The sequence below is a fragment of the Lepidochelys kempii genome, chromosome 5, assembly GCF_965140265.1.
Source record: "Lepidochelys kempii isolate rLepKem1 chromosome 5, rLepKem1.hap2, whole genome shotgun sequence".
In the NCBI taxonomy this organism is placed as follows: Eukaryota; Metazoa; Chordata; order Testudines; family Cheloniidae; genus Lepidochelys; species Lepidochelys kempii.
In genome coordinates, this window is record NC_133260.1 from 42,220,802 (window position 1) to 42,243,444 (window position 22,643).

The 22,643-nt window shown below is 40.3% G+C and overlaps 1 protein-coding gene across 8 annotated transcripts in view; it reads right to left on the reverse strand.

The window, feature by feature from the left end:
• ADAMTS6 (ADAM metallopeptidase with thrombospondin type 1 motif 6) overlaps positions 1–22,643 on the reverse strand; it is a 328,383-nt gene that overhangs the window by 272,101 nt on the left and 33,639 nt on the right. For all 8 annotated transcript variants that reach the window (XR_012158888.1, XM_073344058.1, XM_073344059.1 and 5 more), the window contains 3 exons: positions 13,098–13,315; positions 12,417–12,500; positions 11,745–11,890 (listed from right to left, as the gene is read on the reverse strand). Coding sequence is in view for 7 of the 8 variants with exons in the window: in XM_073344058.1 (XP_073200159.1) it covers positions 11,745–11,890; positions 12,417–12,500; positions 13,098–13,315 (448 nt within the window). In the remaining variant the exon portion in view is untranslated. The remainder of the gene's footprint in view (positions 1–11,744; positions 11,891–12,416; positions 12,501–13,097; positions 13,316–22,643) is intronic.

Sequence of the window (22,643 nt, forward strand, 5' to 3'; positions counted from 1 at the left end):
TGAAAATCCAAGGATTAAATTGGCCTAATATGTTTTTCTGGATTATTAAGAAGGAGAAGCAGAGCTATTCACTAGCAGATGCATTATTCTGCCAGTCACTGTAACTCATGAAAATAAAATTAGTACTTTGCCTCTAAGTATGGGGAAGAGAAAGAAAAAAAGAAAAGAAAAAATGTTAGGATTTTGATTTAGAGTATCAAAAAAAATTATTTTACACAAGTCTATGTTCTTTAAAAAAGAAGACAAAAATACGACATTTCGGACTGCTAAAAAGTCATTGCTTAGATATCTGGCCAAGTATTAACTGAATGTTCTAACAGATATTCCGAACTATTACAACCAAACACATTTCCTGGAAAAACTATCATTTGAATAGTTTTATGACCCTTTGTGAGACTCAGAGTCAGAAGGTAAATGCCTGATTAAAAAAAAGTGCAGCACACAAAAGAGTTTTTCATTGATTTTTTTTTCTTCTGTAGTAAGCTCAGTGTGTAACAGGAACAAGTTTTATTTCTAACCTAAACCAGGCTTTAATATCATTGCTATTCACAGAATAATTAGTTTCTACTGCTGTCTTATCCCAATGTACTTTCATAGAATCATAGAATATCAGGGTTGGAAGGGACCTCAGGAGGTCATCTAGTCCAACCCTCTGCTCAAAGCAGGACCAATCCCCAATTAAATCATCCCAGCCAGGGCTTTATCAAGCCTGACCTTAAAATCTTCTAAGAAAGGAGATTCTACCACCTCCCTAGGTAACGCATTCCAGTGGTTCACCACCCTCCTAGTGAAAAAGTTTTTCCTAATATCCAACCTAAACCTCCCCCACTGCAACTTGAGACCATTACTCCTTGTCCTGTCATCTTCTACCACTGAGAATAGTCTAGAACCATCCTCTTTGAAACCACCTCTCAGATAGTTGAAAGCAGCTATCAAATCCCCCCTCATTCTTCTCTTCTTTAGGCTAAACAATCCCAGTTCCCTCAGCCTCCCTCATAAGTCGTGTGTTCCAGACCCCAATCATTTTTGTTGCCCTTCGCTGGACTCTCTCCAATTTTTCCACGTCCTTCTTGTAGTGTGGGGCCCAAAACTGGACACAGTACTCCAGATGAGGCCTCACCAATGTCGAATAGAGGGGAACGATCACGTCCCTCGATCTGCTGGCTATGCCCCTACTTATACATCCCAAAATGCCATTGGCCTTCTTGGCAACAAGGGCACACTGTTGACTCATATCCAGCTTCTCGTCCACTGTCACCCCGAGGTCCTTTTCCGCAGAACTGCTGCCTAGCCATTCGGTCCCTAGTCTGTAACGGTGCATTGGATTCTTCCGTCCTAAGTGCAGGACCCTGCACTTGTCCTTGTTGAACCTCATCAGATTTCTTTTGGTCCAATCCTCCAATTTGTCTAGGTCCCTCTGTATCCTAACCCTACCTGCCACCGTATCTACCACTCCTCCTAGTTTAGTATCATCCGCAAATTTGCTGAGAGTGCAATCCACACCATCCTCCAGATCATTTATGAAGATATTGATCAAAACCGGCCCCAGGACCGACCCTTGGGGCACTCCACTTGATACCGGCTGCCATTTTAATCATTTTAATCATTCAGTTGTCCCATTCTGACACAGCCTTAAACTGAGGACAATGTGGGAGCTGCATCACCCCGATGGGTCACTGTTAGGCATTCTCAAGCTCCCCAGCACGTAAGAAGAGCATGCCTACTGCTACACCCCATCTAAAGGTGCATCTTATTTTTCTGGCTGTACCAGTCCTCCTCAGTGAGTCGGTGCAGTGGGGAAAGAGGAGGCCTTGCTTTCTGTCCAGCCCCATTGCAGTACAGAGCGATCTGAGGAAGTGAGGAGAGAAGTCCTTGCTCCCACAAGTCCAAGGAATACATTTGTGCCTAGTCTTTAGCAGGGTGTACAAGAATGGGAAAAGCTACCTTACCTTCTACCCAACAACATACCTACAAAACAGTGAGGCAGTCTTGCTTTGAGTGATTAATTTTGGGCTGAATCCTGCCAAAAATTATTCATGTGAGTGGTTTTACTCAATGAGCAGTCCCATTGAGTTTAGTGTGTTTGTTTACATGAGTTAAGATAAAGTGTTTTCAGGATTAGGTTCAAAGTTTTCATTTTAAATTGAGATGAAAGTATATATTTGTTTAGTCATATGGTGCATCTCCAGTGTTAAATGAAACCTTAAAATTTTCCTTCAGTTAAAAACACAAAAGTCTGGACTTTATTTTGTGATACGGGTCACTTTTCTGGATTTGGTATTAAATAAAACTTATTGTGGCCATCTGGAACGGATTAGGCAGTCTGTGGATATACCTTCCCCCACCTCTCTATCCCTGTCACTGCGCACACACAAATTTTATAAACTAAATCTGAAGACACCTGCTAATCAACTGAAAATCACAGCTCAGCTAACTGCATCACAAATGAAAAATAACTCCCTTTTTAGTGATTAGAAAACATTCCACTCACATAATGCTCTTGTTAATTAGCTGCAAAACACCTGCTGGTTGAATTTGCCATGTAGTAAGCAGTTTTTCAGAATAACATTCTAACTTCTTTATTGTTCCATGTTCCCTTAATTCCCAGAGTCTGTTTTATTCCTTTCAGCTACAAAAATCTATGTGTAAGAAATGTTAAGGGTCCAATTTACACCTGAAGAAGCCCGGAAGTTCAGAGGTAAGGGTGAAAACCTGGGCTGTATTTCAGGGCTTTAGCTCACAAATGTGTACAAAAGAATAAACAGACAAATAAAATTAAATAAATTACAATAATGGAAATTAAGGCCAAAGTGCTGATTGAATTTCCCGTCTTGATTCTTAATTTGTCTGCTAAACTCTAAGTTCTACAATCTAATTACATATTTAGTCATAATTCACAACCATACTGGTTTCTTTGGGTTAAAACTGATTAAAACATAGCAACATTATAAAATGTGTAATTCTCTGGCTCAGTTCAGCAGTTGGTGTAAATACCTTGTCTGACTAGGTACAGCCTTTTAAATGTTTGGACAGATATAACCAGCAACACACATGCAATAAAGAGTTTGGGTCTTAATAAAGTAAATAACTGAGAAATCTAAAATTAAGCAATGCAAAATGCCAAAAGCAATTGGTCCACAATATATATATATATAAAATTTCAGCCAAAACAGTTCAGCCATTTCTGAAAACAAGGCTATGGAAAAATACATTTTTCAATATTAAAAAAAAATCTGGTGACCATTTGTTTGGTTACTTCCGGGAATGGCGTGGGGCTATGGCAGATAGGCCGGCAACCGGCCTAAGCCCTGCTGCATCGCAGGCCAGGAGCCACCTGTGGTAAGCGCCTCCGAGCCGGAGCCTACTCTCACACCCCCTCTTGCACCCCAACCCCCTGCCCCAGGTCAAAATCCCCTCCTGCACCCAAACTCCCTCCCAGACCCCGCAGTCCTCACCTTCTCCTGCACCCCAACATTCTGCCCCAGCCTGGAGCCCCCTCCTGCACCCAAACTCCCTCCCAGAAAGAAACTAATATAACAGCTGTTCTAAGGTAAGAAGTAGGGTGTTTTGAATTAACTATATTCTACATGTTTTAAGACTCAAATGTAATCACAGAATGGCTTTATGTTAATTAAAAGGCAAGTTTAGTATAGTGTTAATAGCCTTGATGCCATAATTGCAATCATTTTGTTTTAAATTAGGAAAAAGACTTGTATATAGGGGCCCGACAAATCTAATAGCCCCAGGCCCACAGGAGAGTTATTCTGGCCCTGGTCCTTCCCCGAAACCTGGTAAATCCCAAGATATCTATGAGAGGCCAGCACCATCTTCACAGAGGCTCTGGGCTTCCACACCAGCTCTGGCTCCCAGCAGTGACACCTGCTTGGCTCCATTGGAGCTGTGCTACCAGAGACTTCCACTGACTATAGATGCCCTGGGACTTCCACTAGGTGGGTTCTGTAGAAAAGATAATACAGATTTATGCTGTATTATCTTTTCCAGTGAATCTCCATGGGGCCAGGGTGTGTGGAAAAGACAAAGTGTATCCTTTCCAGATCACCCAATCCTCCCTCAGCCTGCCCAGTCTCCACGTCCTCCCCCCAGCATGGACCCCAGACCAATGGATGACTCTCCGCAGGAGCCAGGGTGGAGGGAATGGAGCCAGTGAGGTGACTGACCTTCTGCATAAGAGGAAAAGATCTGTGTTTGCAGGGTGCCTTCTGTGGCCTGAATAATCCTCTCTAGGATCCACCAGTCTTGTGGCCAGTCCCTTTAGCCATTTTCACAGGAGACCAAACCCAGCCCTCCCCATTACCCCAAGGGATGATGTCAAGGGATCTCTGCAAGGAAATCCTTGAAGAGATTTTCTCCTCCAGTCATCCCTTGCACAGGTTTTACACTAGGAGAGCAAGCCGGTCTTGTCCATGAATTTTTTTAAAAGTCTTAAATGGAAAGCAAATACTTGATCCAAACTTAATAAATGTATCTGCAGTAGCTTTCCTTTTCATTAATGTACTTCCTTAATCCCTCAGATTAGCCTAGTTAATAATGAAATTCACAAGAGGAAAAAACAACTTAAGTTTTTTCTGAAGCTTATATTACAATAATTACTATAATAGATTTAAGTATTTCAATTCCATGCATTTCCATATCTCACATATATGGAAGAAGTGTAATGGTTTAAAGAGTTTACAGAAAAGAGAGCCAAGGAATGGATACATTAGGCTGCTCATGCTGACTACTAAACGTAAAACACATTCTGATAAAGAATAGTAAATCCTTTCTGAACTTTAGGTGATCAATGGTTTGCTTTACTACAATGCAAACTTGAAAATTATTTCATTTTATACTTGTGACAGACGCTTTCAACTTTCAGCTACATGTTACTTCATAAAAGAAGAAATAGACGTAGTTCCGGATATTGATCTCATGCCAAATTGCTAGTCTCAGTCATTCAAAATGCCAACTAACTTTTCTTATAGGAAGAGACTATTTTTTATATAAATCATCCAGAGACAGTGGGTAGGAGGGACCCATGACCACCCATGGGAATGATGAGGAAGATGCCAACACTGCAGGAGGGGCTGAGTCCTCCTCCAACACCAGGGTTGCCTCCACTGCTGGGGTCTCAGTACCAGGGTCGGAGTCCGAGTCTGGATCCCGTACTGGTCGGGGCTGCACTGAGGCTTGCCTCTCAGATGCTGCCGCAGATCATAGGGGGGAATGAGGACCTGGCATCGAAGGCAGTCCTGCCAATGAATCGGCCACTGCCCTGGTGGGGAAGCACCTGCGGCAGGTACAACACCGAAGTCCGATGCATAAAATGAGTAGTGTCTCCTCGGCAGGAGGATTCCTCTTCTGAGGATTCTTCCCTGAAAGACCACAGCAGAGCCATTGTCGCTTCCACCACTGGCTGTGATGCGGAACCAGGGAGAGATGCCAGGGAGTCGGGGACCAGTGAGGTGGCTCCAGCGACCGGTGTCGCAAAGCTGGCAACCAGAGCCACAAAGCTGGAGAGCAGGTCATGAAGCTGGGGATTGGTGCTGAGTTGGTGACCATTACAGCGGGCCTATGGGGGGTTTCCCTCTGGAAGGAGCTGCCTTCAATGACTCCAAGGTCAGTGGGTAGTCTCGGGGAGTGGGCAGAACTAGGGGAGCCATCAGGTCCGTTGCCGCCTGAAAAGCCTCAGGTGTCGAAGGGGCTCTCAAGCATAGGGTGCCCCGACAGCTCTGAGGAGAAGGTGGTGGGTCCAGACTCGGCTTGGCACCCTGGGTGGAGGCTTTGGGGAGGACAAATGGCCTGGTACAGGTCTCACCTCATCAGTCACTCCCCTCTTATCCTTTTTTGGCACAGGGGAGTGCCCTCTTTCAGCACACTGTTTCTTGTGCCACTTCCTTGGCACCAAGAATGTCCCAGTATTGGGGGAGCCCTCTGTATCAAGGCCAAAGTGCTGGGAGCCAAATTGGAGTGGGACGGCTCCAAGGCAGGTCCAAGGGCGCTTCTATTAACAGGACCTTCAGAGAAATGTCCCTGCATGGCCTGAAGCTCCTGAAGATCTTGCACTTGTCTTTAATGTGCGCTTCCCCGAGGCACTGTAAGCAGCTCGCATGCGAGTCGTTCACTGGCATGGGCTTATGGCAGGTGGCACACGGTCTGAAACCTGGGGACTGGGGCACACCCCATCCCTTGGACGACATCCCGTGATAGGGATTGCTATTCAGTTTAACTAATTAACTAACAACTAAACTCCTACACAAGAACAACTGAGTCCAAAAAATCACTGGGAGAACTTGCAAGCACAAGAGAGAAAGCTGTTTCAACAACCATCACAGGCAGTAAGAAGGAACTGAGAGGACACAGGGCTGGCAGAGCCTCTTATACTGGCACATGAGCATGGAGCTCCAGGGAACACTAAGGCCAGCCCTATAGAAAATCTCCTGGGGGAAGAATCTCCAGCAACTGTGTAAATGGGCACACCCATACCTTACATTGACTTGACATGAGCAAACACTCTAAGAAGAACCCTCTGAGCAAAGGGGAAGCAGAGAAAGAATTGTTCCCGTAAGACCTAACAATGACTCCTGGGACGACTTCTGGGATAATACAGTTTGAACACCATCTCTTGGTGCCTAAAAGCCAAATCCAGCCCTAAATATATTAAAAATGAAAGGCCTGTGGTCAGCTCTGCACAAGTATGCATGAAAATTAAAGAAGTTTTTTGCCTCTCTTTTGTGCCTCTATGCAGAGGTTAAGAAAAATTAGTGTCTTTTAGTTCAGGAGCACAAAGACTAAGAGTCTAACACTGATGCTATAACCCTTTCCTCTCCCTTGAAAAGACCAGCAAAGATGTCCCCACACTGGGGGAACATATCCTGCACTCTTTTAAAGGACCTCACTGCTATGCTCTCAGAGGGAGTTTTGCGGCATCATGCCTCGAGGAACTCCGACTGGACCACTGCACCTCTGCATTAACCCCTACCATAGGCTATGCCAAATCTCTGCAGATTCAAAGAAATTAACTTCTGCCTACATAACTTTCCCCTGGATACAATACTTCCTACTGTGCATTCTAAAATGTTACATAGTGTTGCTGTGTACTGGAAAACAGCTGCCAAGTGACTCGCTAAAGCAGGTCTGTCATTCAGTGGGTAAAGTGATTCTTTTACATATACAATAAAACATGAACATATTTCTATGCATTTTCACTATTTGAAAGGATGTGAAAAATCCAGAGAAACATACGTATAGCAATGCTATTGCCTTTCCGGTGGATACTGGCAGTACTGGGGATGCATGTTGCAGAGCATATTTGTTGGTGACAAAAGGAGAAACACAGCATATTGCCGAGAAATATACTTCCTAAATAATGAGGACAGTAGTAGCTGGCAACAGTACAGAAGTGTCTAGTTAAGAAAAGTGCTCAGGGCCTCTTCAGTGTCTCCAGCCCAAAAAAGTATGTGCAACCACTTGAAAATGCACAAAATATACCATATATGGCATTTTCTAGTTTTCCTGCAGTTTGTCTAAACTATAGATTATAAAAATACTTGGATTACTCAGTATAAAACACTATGGGCTTGATTCTTTACTCACATATGTAGTGTTTACTCTCACACAAGGGGTCCACTCGATTCAGTAGGATTATTGTAGTATAAATATATAGAGAGTTGAAGGATTAAGCTATATATATAAAATCATTATTTATAGGGATTCCAATCACTTTAATATTACAAACTTTCCAAATTTCTAGGCATGATAAGGTACTAATTGCAGGGGCCACATCTGTGTCAATGTCAGTGCAGCACTTTATTGAAGAAGTAACAGTACAGTTTGTTAATGGGAAAAGAGAAACTGCCTCTAACTCAATAATAAGAACAAATTCTTCTTAAATCCTTTATGGCTGTAGTAAGTTATTCTCTTATTTAAAGCACTTTGTTTTTTGCAAACCACATTAGATTTGTATTTAATTCTAAAAGATAAAATAAAGTCCTGAGATGGAATACTATCAGTGGAATGTGAAATTTCATGCTCTTACTCTTCTAAAGAAACACTATCCCTTTAAGTGAATGAAGTTCCAAATGTTTTTCTGTTTAAAACATTTACATTCTAGGGGCCAAATTCTGCCCTTTGGAGATACACATGCGCATCTCAATTTCCCCCTAGAACTCTCTTCTCCATAGGTTGTTGGACATGTGTTTTACTTGGTCTGCTGCCATACCAGGCAATAAAATTAATGGCTGTGGATCTTCCCTCCCAACAGGAGGAGATTCATTCCCTGCACATTTTATTCAATCAGTCATATATGTTATTTGAAAAAACAGCTGTTCAGTACCTGGGTATAACAAACTAATGGTCTCAGGCTACGAGTCCACACCTTATAGAAATGAATGGGCATGATTAAAGATTCTTTTGTTTTGGGGGGAGAGAGAGAGAAAGAGAGAGAGTATAACTTTTATGTTGTTTATTCCCCTCACACTGTGAGCAGTGATGGAAGCAGACCATGCAAGGGAGCAAGAGGACACTTCATGCCCCCATACTTTTCTACACAGGTGACTAGGTCAAGCAACACTCTTGCACCTACTTTATGTTGCTATAGAATTAATCATGGAGCGGGCTGAGGGGGCACAATGGGAGGCTAAAAGTTGCCAGGAGGGTAAAGGTATGGATAGTTTCAAAATATCTCTTTTTTTTTTTTTTTTTTTTGGCTTTCAGGCTCATCAGAGGAAGAGATTTTTGAAACAGGGGAGGAAGTAGGGCCAAAAGCCCAACTCAGGCTGAAAGTATTAACTCAATCTGCCATAGCAAAAATAATGTGTAGTATAGCATATTGGGTATTTAGCCTCTAAAGTTTCATATTTGGAAGAGAAACTATGTAGAACATGGTTCTTAGAGCCTCAGATGTGAGGTAGCAGCTGGGTCACAGGCAGACAAGAGGCTACCAGGAAGAAGATGCCGTACATCTACAAAGATATGGGATCCAATTCTTAGGAGGGAAAGAAACTGGATGGGTCTTTATGCTTTTTTGTTTTGCACAGAGATTCACAAAGCCTAGGCCCAGTTCCACAGAGTTGACCCTACCAAGCTGGAGATCATATTGCTAAAGTAAGATGATACCATCTGTGACACCAACAATGTTGTATTCAAATGTAATGACTGTAGTTTGTCCTCAAAGGCACACACACTGCTCCTGTGCACATTCAGAGATAAAAGATAGACCTATACAAGTTTCCACACTATTTTTAATGTTGTTTTGACAATAAAAAGAAAATTGCTCAGACTCCATTGGGGTTTGCTAAAGTCAGAGTCACTTTATGGGAAGGAGGAGATAGATTACCCAAACAATACTATAGTATTAATCAACAGTAGACTTTATATAGAAAGCTGTCAACTCAGTATACTAACATTATTAATATTTCTTCTTAAAGAATTCACTGCAACAATTACAGGATCAAATATTAGGATTTGGTACAGTCTCATACTAAAAATGACTAAGTGAACCATCCAATAAGGGATGTGATAGAGAAAACAGCCTTCATTTGTTTAACATTTTAGTTCAACCACAGATTTATCCTGTGCACAAAACCAACACAAACAACATAACTTCAGAGTTTTCAAGTAAAGAGATAAAAGCAAGGAAATGCTGAATAATGGGCACAATTCCTTTAACAAATATTCCCATTGTGTTTAAGTGAAATATGTCATGTAGGTTCAGCCACTATTCTGAGACTCCGCAATAAGTGTACAGTATTAGCTACCTGCACTTAGCTACCATGACGTTTATTTGAAAGAAAATAAACTGCTGAGCTATTTCAAAAAGAAAAAAAAATCTTCAAACAGGGCTTCACGCCTTGTATCCTCAGAGTCTCCACAACAGTGTTGAGTGAGTACAGATTTTGCTGCCAGGAAATACTCTTGCTGATCAGCATTCCTTTCTGGCTATAGCATAAACACTGGCATCACTGATAGAAGCATGCCACGTTCCCAACACTGCCTACAGTAAGCAGACCATACAAATCTCTTTTATCAATCTTTTTTTAATTGCTGTGAGAGAGGAAAAGGGAGGAGAGAATGCCTTACAGTCTCCTCCTTTTCTATACCAGTGTGGTGCCATGCTCCAGGTGGGGGCTGATGTAACTGGGGACTTAAGACTGATGTTTCAGCCTTAGCACTGTTTACTAAAATAAATCAGCATAAGTCAGGGATTTCAGGGTGAGCAAGGTCAAGTTCTTAATGTTATTTAGTGTAGATTTTGTGTGAGAATTTCATTTTTATAGTTTTATTAGATAGTTATAATCATTAAATGAAAAGAAGCACTCCCTCACGAAAGTATATAAAAACATTGACTTTGAGACTATTTGTTTATACAACAGATAGAGACATACATATGTGTATATAAATGGAACCACTCACATGTATAAAATTAAGCCTGCATATTAAGCATGCCTTTGCAGAATCAGTGCCTTAAAATGGAACATTATTGGGTTCTAAATTTGTACTTTATTTAAGGACGTTTTCAAAGTGATTTTTACCCATTAGACCAAAGCAGTACTTTCAAAGATATTGGAATGTATTGTATCAATCTAGCTACTACATGTGCTCATTAATTGAATGTATTAAAACTAATTTATGAAATATTGATGAAAAACACATTTTGCACTCAAAATGGTTACATACAAGAATCCAGTACCTGTAGCATATTCTTTCATTGCTGCGCTACTGTAATTCAAAAACAGATCTAAAGCATTTTTTCAAAAATATCATAGCTTTTATGCTCAAATTCCAATCAGGAGTGAATTTTTGTCTTATACTTGAAGGCATTATTCTACACTGATTCCATACCTAAAACCTCCATTAAAGTTTGACATGTGGTGTGCGTACACAATATGCCCCTGAAAAGGGTATTATTAATAGAAACATTAACAATCCTTAGCTATATAGATCAATACTAGCATCACTGTTTTAATATTTACAAAAAAAGAAGACTGTCCCTAAGAAAGAGGTGCACGTCAAATGCTATTTTAATACAATCTATTTGTAGAGTACAATATTTGTTTACCTGTAACTACACAGAGAAAACAGAGTATTTAAAAGGATTGAAAGATTACAAAGTAAACAGTGTTGAACCTGCTCATAGAAATGGTAATATGTACAGCAAGACACCTTTATACATAAGTTGCCTTGGTATGAACACTAAAAATTTCATTGTCTTTTTTCTTAAATTAAGTTAGATAGCAACAAATGCACAGCCAGATTCTCAGCTGGTGTAAATCTGCATAGCTCCATTGACTTCAGTGAAGTGACACTGATTTATACCAAGGAACTGGTAATAATGTTTTACACTGAAAACATTATACAGTAGTAACAAAACAATTTTTTTCTCCTGCTTTTTGATCTTTTTACCAGAATTTTTAGAATTTTTATTCAACTATAAAAGTTTTAAACGATCAAGCAAATTCATCATATCTACTCCAAGATCTTTTATGGGCACAGTTATGAGAAGCACAGTTATTGAAGTTATTGAAATTGTAAGTACTGTAAGTTCTTAGACATTTTCTTTCCAATTTTTTAAAATCTATGTTTTAATGGTCTGATATATTCTCAAAGACAAGCGCCATATTATCTTTTTACCCTCTCAAGATTACCTACCCCTTAAATTACTTTAAATATAGGTTTTATACATAAGTAAATACAAGAAAACCATAGAAAGAAGATAAAATAAATACAAGACCTGCAATAAACCATACCTAGTAATAAGAACCGCATTATCGTGGTGGGCAATCCCATTTTCTGGAATGGTGTTTCCATCGCTTTGGTGGGAGAGAATGGATTTCTGCCACTTACAGAAGCTATCGAGGGACTTGTCTGCATGGTGGTTTATCTCCAAGTTTGGCTGCAATACAACATGCATACCAGAAATGTTCCAAACAAATTACTAAGGTCAGTTGTTAAGCCTTTTGAAGACTAAAATGGGACTATAATTAGAAGCAGTGGTTTCTAGGAATAATCTCTTCTTGCCAATTTTTATCTCTAAAATCTGACCCAGAGTTCAGTTAGTGTATTACTGAACAGGCATTCTTTCACTTCCAGCTTTAATAATGATTATGTCAATATAAAAATTTTAGATTATAAAAATATAGACATAGAAATAAAATTGTAATTGCAAGTCTCTACCACTGAAATCTCCACAAGTAAGTTGAAGATATCTGTTACATTAGGTAAATATTAAGGTGATAAATGAGGCATATTCCTTGAAATTATTTCAACCTTCCTTAAAAATAGCAAAAGATTACAGATGAGGCTTTATACTCAAATATAGGCTTTCTAAACAATAATTAGGTGGATTCTATAATGGTACACTGTGAAGTATGCTGTAGTTTATTGGTCTGAAGTTTAATGTAATTGCAGCTCAGTCTTACCTGATCTTCAGTGAGAACAATTAAACGAGTCACTATAATATTCACAACGTTTCCTAGACTGGAATCACGATAAAGTTTGGCAACCTGACCTCCAGAAAAGAAGAAAAGACACAAAGTCAGACAAGAAACACCATTCATTTGACATATGCTTAAAAATTGGTCTGTTTTCTCTTATTAAATATAATTTAATAATTTGAACACTTCTTACAGGCACCTAAAGAACTATTTCTAAGTCAACCTTAATCTATTCAGTAAGATAAATCAATATTCCCTACACCTTTTTCACTGCAAACACTTTATAGAATAAACTTGTTTCACAGCTGAATAACTCATGACAAGAGATGTTCAGAATGCTAGTCTAAACAAAAGAACCAACCGAAAGTGTAATCACTATAACTGGTAATTAGAGGGTCAATTTATTTAAAATGAAACCCAAAGGCATTGAAACATAATTTAACAGTGATCATAATATCCTCCCTGACTGAGAAAAGACAATAGTATTGCACATCTCATTGCATGTCTCATTTATCTTCTAATACTAACATTTTACTATATATCATTTTTTGCAGGCTGATACATATTTTAAAGCATTGTTTATTTCAAATTAGAAAACCATATTGCATAATTGCCCATCCTATAAAAAGTGTTAATTATGTTAATATATAGAGGGGTCAAACTTACAATATTCATTACACTCAAAATGTAATGCTCAATGTCTTTGCGACCATGGTATCCCACCATCATTTTGTCTGCTACTACCAGCGTCTCCACAAAGCGTTCAATGCTTACTGATCTCTTCTGTCGACCATGACTACTTAGAGTGTTATTAATTGGAAGTGAAGTTGGAAAAGCAGATGTATCATTCATCCACCAAGGTTTACTACTTCTTGTGAGGTCTTCTAGGAATCAAAATAATTAACCACTTCAGATGGGTCACCAGTTAAACATGTTCAAATACAGCTGTTTTATGTTGACATTATTATCTTAAAGCTTCTAAAATAACAAGAGTTTCTTGAGGGCAAGAAGAAATTAAATCTTTTCTTTAAATATATAGTATATTTTACACTTCCATTAGCAAATATTTTTGCAGCTTGAAAAAGAGCTAGATTTAATACAAAGAAATATTTTTTTAAAAAAAATACAGCAAGTTCTCTTGCTTTCATACATTGTATCATATAGCTGCCTCTAACAATATCAGATTGTTCTCTTAAAAGGCCTGATCCTGCAAAACTCTTATTTATATTCCCAGATACAAATTACATTATAACATGGAATTAAGAATTAATACATTTCAGTATTTAAATGGTAAGAACACTACAGGGATCTTGTAATTATCCCAAAAATAAGCACTACAAGCCTAGGAAATTCAGAGTTAAGGTTTAAAGTTAAAAGAAATCCAAACATATTAAGGCATGGTAATACACAGTTAAGGCATTCAAAAAACCTTAATTTTGCCCTGTAATGACATCATGCAATAACTGTACAATTATGCTTAGTGCATAATAGTGTTTGTTCTGCCAGATTAAACAGATGTTTTAAAATATATTAAATAGTTTTCATTCAAGTGGGAGTTAAAAATGGTCTGACTACACATCTTAAAGGACCTATTTTTTAATTAATTTTAACAATAAAATAAACTAAGGGCTAGATCCACAAAGGGATTCAGGTGACTAACTGGCATGCTGGGTGCCTCAGTCCAAAATTTAGATCCTCAAAACACCAGCTCAGCTGCCACATAACTCTGCAGACACCCAAGTTTCTGCTAGTAAAGTCCCCAAGGTACCTAAATTTCTGCTGCCTGGCATACGCATAGCCACCTAAATCCTAATGCCCAGGCACCTAGTTCATGCCCAAACCTTGAAGTGGGACCTTCAAGCTAGGCACTGCCCCACCTAACTCGCCTGTGGGGCCCAATCTGTAAGTATGGTCAGAGCACAGCCACTGAATCAGACCTTGTACAAAACAGAGGGAGGAGGCGTCAGCAGTACCCCCACCAACTGTAGCCCAGTGGTTACAGCGCTCATCTAAGATACAAGAGAATCACATTCAAATCCCTTTTCTGGCTGCAATGGCACAGGAATTTGAACTCTAGTCTCCTTCTCCCATCTGAATGCCCTACTTACTGGCCTATGTGGTACTCTGGAGTGGGTTTTTTTCAGTCTCTCCCACTGAAGCTGTTCCATTCTGTATAAATAATCAAATAGTCATTGAAACAGGGACTTACATTTGGATCTCCCAAATTCCAAGTGGGCACCCAAACTCCTGGGCTATTGAGTCATTTTCTCTCTCTTTCTCTCAATGAATATTTAAGTCATCCTCAACTACGGAACAGTGACTGGCACGTTACATCCATAATGAACAGTCCTTATCTTAAAAAGTAGCCCTGTGGGCTTGGGCTCAATTTAATAAAGTAAGCATATGCTTAACTTTAAGCACGTGCTCGAGTCTATCCTTCAGCAATGCACTTAAGCACGGGCTTAATTTAAGCACATGCTTATGTCCCATTTACGTCAATGAAATTTAAGTATATATTTAAACTTAAGCATGCGCTTAAGTTCTCTACTGGGTATGGATGGACCTAAGCATGTGGTTAAAGCTATATCTGAGCTTAAGAGCTTTGCTGAATTGGGGGCTTAAAAGGACAGCTCATTGGATCTATTTTTGCATGTATCTACTGAAATTAGTTAATTTGTGATGGTGCCTATAGTGTCAATGGGAGTCTGTAGTTGCTTCAACTATACATCCCATTTTCAATGGTTAATGACTCAGCTATGAAGAAAATGTGTACGAGGTCAAAACAAGGCCTCATTGTTGCTGTAAATTTCTCATTTATTAAATGTTTACAGTTCATAGAATATATACCTTTACCAGAGCCATTTCTTTAAAAGACCCATATCAAATTGTAGAGACATTGAAAAATGAAAATAAATTTGGTTACTTCAAATCATTGGGTTTAATGATATCATTGTGACAAGCCTTAGGCAAGGTTATAGTCATTTGTTAAAAAATCAGCATCGGGTATTAAAGACTGCTGAAGTTCGTATAACCAAAAACAGGTATTTTCCTGTATTTCAATCACTATTCAAGGAAATTAAAGTTTGCTTTAATTGATCAAACATTTTACTCTTACTGAAGCAGTGATTTAGGAATGTCTGGAATCTTGTCTGATAAATTTTGTAATAAGATCGGGGGGGAAACCTTTGTTTGGCCATATTGAAATTGCATAAGTTCAGCAGTTTGAGGATTTTTGGTGCTCCTATAATGCAAAAATTATTTTATAAACATGAAATGTAGACTAGGAATTTTTTTCTCTTTCATAAAAAAGATATAAGTAATTTGAAAATCATCTAGTGTGCACTTGTAGAAACCTTTTAAAGAGTAAATGACAAACAACAACATTTCGCACTCAAAGGTATAGTTTTCATACCAAGGTTCCAAAGTACTTATATATATATATTGTAACAGAGCTTCCTCTCTCCCTCGGTGGGTCCCATGCTTCCATTTAGCAATGGGCTGAGGTATTCTTTTCCCTCAGGATTTTCCCCACACCCCTGGGTTTACTGTCCACACCCCCTGACGGAGCAGGATTCCTCCCAGCCTCTATGAAGGGTAGGGTTGCCAACTGTGTAATGGCACTGTGATGTTGCACTCCACATGTTTTATGAAACTATGCTTATGAATGTGAATATAATGTAACTGGAATATGCTTTATGCAAAAGGTCTCTTGTAAGGTATCATAACAAAGGTTATAACCTACTGAATATATTCCTCCTATTTGTATGTATGTATCATTCTTGTATCTGAAGCTAGAAATATGAAGTATAACACTGAGGTCCTATTGCAACTATGCAAAGTGTGGGCCATTAATGGTGGCTTAGAATCTTGATGGCTTCCATTGACTAGGACAATTGGTTGTGAATAGGTTTATTTACCTGAAAGCCTTCCTGTGTATGTGTGGGCCAGCCCATGGGTAATGAAGAATGAGGTCTCACAGGACATGTGACTATGTCACATGATATTGGAATCCATCTTAAAATTTGGTACTTTTCCATTTAGAAGGGAGGATGGGGACCGAGAGAGACAAAAGATTCCCACCTTGTGCCAAAGCTATAAAAGAGGACTCTATAAAAGGGGGAACAGAACAAAGAGGGCTGCCAGTCATGAGAACACCCCTGCTTTTCATCTAAGACGTCTGCTTGAACTAACAAAGACTGTACCAGAGGAAAGGATTGGGCCCAGACTAGGAAGGAATCTAGTCTGTGAAAGAAGCCTATTGGAACATCTCTGAGGGTGAGATTTTACCTGTAATCAGTTTCTTAATGTATTAGGTTTAGACTTGCGTGTTTTCTTTTCCTTGGTGACTTACATTGTTCTGTCTGTTATTACTTGAAACCACTTAAATCCTACTTTTTATACTTAATAAAATCACTTTTGTTTATTAATGAACCCAGAGTAAGTGATTAATACCTGAGGGAGCAAACAGCTGTGCATATCTCTCTATCAGTGTTATAGAGGGCGGACAATTTATGAGTTTACCCTGTATAAGCTTTATACAGAGTAAAACAGATTTATTTGGGGTTTGGATCCCATTGGGAGCTGGATGTCTGGGTGCTAGAGACAGGTAACCTGCAGAGCTGTTTTCACTTAAAGCCTGCAGCTTTGGGGGCATGGCCCAGACCCTGGGTCTGTGTTGCAGCAGACTAGCATGTCTGGCTCAACAAGGCAGGGTTCTGGAAGTCCCAAGCTGGCAAGGAAAACAGGCTCAGAGGTAACTTCAGCACATCAGGTGACAGTCCCAAGGGGGTCGAACCCGTCACAAGCACAAACCCAAACACCCTTGCACCACCCCCTTCTCCAAGACCCCGCCCCTGTTCACCTAGCCCCCATCCCTCCATCGCTCACTCTCCCCCAGCCTCATTCACTTTCACCAGGCTGGAGCAGGGGGCTGAGGTGTGGGACAGGGTGTGGGCTCTGGGCTGGGACTGAGGGGTTTGGAGCATAGGAGGTGGCTGAGCCTGGGGCAGGGGGCTGAGGTGTAGGAGGGGCTGTGGGAGGTGTTGCGGGGTTTGGGAGGGAGTTTGGGTGCAAGAGGGGGCTCTAGGCTGAGCCTGGGGCAGGGGGTTGAGGTACAGGAGGTTGTGTAGGCTCTGGGAGGGAGTTTTGGTATGGGAGGAGGCTTCAGGCTGAGCCTGGGGCAGGGGGTTTGAGTGCAGGAGGGGGTGCGGCCTCTGGGAGGGAGTTTGGGTGTGGGGTGCAGGCTCTGGGCTGGGATTTGGGGGGGCAGGAAAGGGTGAGGGGGGCAGCACTTACCTCAGGTGGCTCCTGAAACCGACGGGCATATCCCTCTAGCAGCGGCTTCTAGGCAGGAGGGCCAGGGATCTCCATGCATTGCCCCTGCCCACAGGCACCACCCCCACAGCTCCCATTGGCTGTGGTTCCTGGCCAATGAGAGCTGTGGAGCCAGCATTCAGGGCACGGGCAGTGCGCAGAGCCCCCATGGCCGCCCCTATGCCTAGGAGCCGGAGGGACATGGTGGCCGCTTCCCCAGAGCCAGAGCTGGGCAGAGCTGGGCAGAAAGCCTGCCTGCCCCACAACAACTGGACTTTTAATGGCCCATTCAGCACTGCTGACCAGAGCCGCTAGGGTACCTTTTCGACCAGGTGTTCCAGTGGAAAATCAGACACCTGACAACCCTACTTGACACTTGTACACTTCCCTCACAACGACTGACTCACGACAAACAAGAAAACTGCATCATGCCAATTAGCTGGAGAAGAAGATCGACGATTGGCTCAGTAAATCTTGATGACACAAAAGCACTAATGAAGAGTAATACAAGTTATTGACCTGGCTCTGTCTATTAATCTATAATAATTAATTCCGACCTAATGTAACTTATGCATAAAACTAATGACTTTTGACTCTATGTAAAGTTCAAAGAATCTGTATTATTCTGTTATTAATATCATTTGGGACACAAAAAGGTCTGACAAGTACTAAATTTCTAAAAGAACAAAATTAATTTTAACTCAAACATATTAACAAATTTTATTGTAAATTCTTAGCATTTCAGTGCACAAAGAGTATATGCTGTCAGTTTGGGAAGAATACTCTGCATTCTTCATACACAATGTAGATGTTGAATACCTGATTATGTGCAAAACTTGACTAAACCTAATTGGTGGATTCATGATGTCCACAGCATCTCCATAATAAAGGGCCAGATCTTGTTCAGATTGAAATTGATGCGAGTTTTACTGTTGATTTCAGTGACAGCAGGAGCAGGCCCAAAAATCACAACAGTTCCATGTTACTGAATGATATATTAGATTAATTCTTATAGAATGATGCAGCAGAGTATAAGCATTCATTAGCAAGTGTTGCTATTAAATTGAGTAACGCATGAGAAAGCATAAAGATTCTTTAAAAAAATAATGTTCCATAGATACCACTTTTTCCCTAACTTTGACAAATACTTTAATAATGTTTATATCATTTTAAATGTGCAAGATAAGGACATATTAATGTGGGTTCCCCCTTTCCCTTCATTTTAGGCTAGACTATGCAATCTGTTCTGGGTATGGGGAAGCACATAGTTGTGCCATCCCAGGATTATATACTTGTCAATTTTCAAGTTTCAAACTTCAATTGTTTTTACAATCAGTGGATTCAATTCAAAAGTTTTGTTTTTGCAATGAGAAAAGTGTACTCTTTTTCATTCTCTATAACTCTAATATTGCTGAAGGAATTTTGCTAAATTCTCAAAAAAACCATAATAATTCACCTTCAAGCAAAAATCTAATATAGAACATATCAGCTAAAGGGGTGTGCATATTTAAAAATGATGAGTATGCAAAAATAGCAGGTTACAATGAAAACTGTTTTGCAACCTTAACAATACAGCATGCACTACTAGGCATCTGCTAAAAAACCATTTCAAAAATCATTTCAACAAACTATGCAGCCAAGTGAAAATACCATGAAAGTAAATTAGCAGTATGATCTTTGTTGCAAAGCTAATGATGGAAGACTTCAGCGTAATGTGCTGTCTACAGAACTCTTACATTAAGCTTGATTATAAACTGAGCCAAATTCTGCTCGGGCATAATGCAGTTTCACCTGTTTACCATTGCTTTACATGGTCCTGCATTTGGAAAATGTTAGTTATATATATGAAAGAGCAATAAAAATAGATAGAAAAATTGAGATAACTCTAAGGTCTTTATCCTGCTAGATGTTCAGCACTCCTGCAAAAAGTTGAGTGCCCTTAACTCCTGGTGAAGTCAATGGAGCTGAGAGTGCCCAGAATTTCACAGGATGAAGCCCTTAATAATTTTAGTTATGTATTCAGAGGTATACAGGGGGACCTGATCCAAATCTAAGTCAGTGGGTGCTTTGCCACTGACTTCAATTGAGTAATGAGGAGTGAGGAATTTAATCAGTTTGGTGTGGACAGGATGTTTAAGAGATGAAATAGTATTATTCTTAACTCTTTTTTCCTGAAAAATAAAATAAATCTCATTTATGCTGCTTAAATTTTTGATATCATGACCTTTATACTGAAACAATGGAATTATTCTGGATTTGCACTAGTGTAATTTAGAGCAGAAAAGTGGTCCTATTGTATATTGACTTTGTTCATGAAACACTATTCTCACAACCAAACTCAGTTAATGCTGTGAGCGTATACACACTTTAAAATGAAATGTTTATTGAACATTATAGTTAAAAAAACCAAAACTCTAAATACTTGTTAGAAACATGAATGAGACTTTTCTTTCTTAACTCTGCCCTAAATCCTTGTCTACACCATATCTAGGGGCCCGAGACAGAAATCTTTATATTTTCCTCAAATATTATTTTTCAGTATAAGTCACAACCCCATGATGATCCACCACCCATACTGGTATGTGATCCACCACTTACTCACTGAACGAAGACCAAGCGGTTACTTACCTTACAATAACTGCTGTTCTTTGGGAGGTGTTGTGCACATACACAGTCCACTGTAAATGTGTGTGCGCTCAGCGCGCTCAAGTCAGAGACCAACAGTACCACTAGGTGGTGCAGGTGCCACGTGTGCTCAGGCGAGGTCATAAAAAGTATGTGCCCGCTGCCCATCTCTCCATTCTTTTGCACCACAGTAAGTAATGTCCGAAGCAGCGGGGAAGGTGGGAGGGCAGCAGAATGTGTATGTGCGCAACACATTTCGACAAAATTACTGTCAGGGTAAGTAACCGTTTTTTCTCCTGCAAGTGATTGAGCACATATACATTCCACTGTAGATTATGCATCAGCACTTCCCTTACAGGTGGAGGGACTTTGGATCATCTGAACAGAGACTGTAACCTTGACTTGGCATCGTCACAAGAGGCTTGAGCGATGGCATAATGAGTTGGAAAAGTATGCACAGATGACTGTGTCGCTGCCTTGCATATATCAGTTATTGAAACATTACTCAGGAAAGCTGATGTGAAAAGCATAAGAACGGCCATATTGGATCAGACCAATGGTTCGTCTAACCCAGCATTGTTTCTTCTGACAGTGGCCAATGCCAGATGCTTCAGAGGGAATGAACAGAACAGGGCAATTATCTAGCAATCCACTGTCATCCAGTCCCAGCATCTGGAGGTCACAAGTTTAGGGATACCCTGAGCATGGACTGAGCCATTATTTCTAATGGAGGAAAGAATCTAGCAACATCAGAACAGATTTTATTAGTCAGAGTTCCAATGTGAAATTCATGGAGATGACACTGACTGATCTTTAATCCTTTCAGCATAGTTTATGAAAAGCCTGGAAGAAGATCTAGGATCTAGTGTGGGCCAAGTAAAATGCTAGGGCTCTACAAAGATGCAAGGTGCTTCTTCAGCCTTAAATGAATAGGGTTTTGGGAAAAACACCACACAATTAATTGTTTGACTTAGAGGAAAGACTGACACTACCTTAGCATGTCCAGAGGATGCTTGGAAGAGCAATATACCAAATGAAGCCAGTCCCGCAGAAAGAGAAGGTGATATCTGGCGTGCAGAGTTTTGTATGTGCACAAGGCCATGTGGCTCAGGAGCTGAAAGCAGACATGCACTGTTGTTGCCAGGTTGGACCTGAGGCTGTTGGAAAGGGCAGCTATAAATTGATACTCCCACTTTCGGAGATAAGCTATGGCTGATGTGACGTGAAGGTTTGCGCCTATGAAGTTATATGTTGAGTGGATTGTAACTGTGACTTCTGCATATTTAGTTTCAGACTTAGATGGGAGGACACTTGAGGGTATGTCTACACTAAAAACTTAAGTGGACCTACATTAGGTTTATTTACAGCCACGACAGTAATTACTGTAGTGGTGCATGCCCACACTACCCTGCTGGGGTCAGTGGTGTGTGTTCTCACCAGGTGTGCTTCCACCAACCCAAAGGGGCAGTTGGGGAGTTGAGAGCCCAGTCTCATTAATTAATCATTTTTGTTGCCCTTCTCTATAACTTTTCCAATTCTAATGCTTGCAGGCATTTCCCTCTTGTGACTGTTCCTTTCACTAGCTCCCTCATTTATGTATAGCTCCCCTTTCTGAAGTTAAATGCTCCTGTGGTGGGCTTCTTTGGTATTTCATCCCCCACCCCCTCCCCCCCACACACACACAAAGATGTTAAATTTAATTATATTATGGTCACTATTTCCAAGCAGTTTCGCTATGTTCACCTCTTGGACCAGATCCTGTGCTCCACTTAGGACTAAATCAAGAATTGCCCCTTCCATTGTGGATTCAAAAACTAGCTGCTCCAAGAGGCAGTCATTAATAGGGTCTAGAAACTGTATGTCTTCATCCCATTCTGAGGTGATGAGGTGATGTACCTAGTCAACATGGCAATAGTTGAAATCCCCCATTATTATTGAATTTTCTATTTTTATAGCCTCTCTAATATCCTTGACCATTTCACAGTCACCATCACCATACTGACCAGGTGGTCAGTAGTATATTCCTACCGCTGTTCTCTTATTATTCAGACATGGAATTTCTGTCCATAGAGATTTTGTTGTACAGCTTAAGAACATAAGAATGGCCATACTGGGTCAGACCAAAGGTCCATCCAGCCCAGTATCCTGTCTATCAACAGTGGCCAATGCCACATGCCCCAGAGGGAGTGAACCTAACAGGTAATTATCAAGTTATCTCTCTCCTGCCATCCAGCTCCACCCTCTGACAAACAGAGGCTAGGGACATCATTCCTT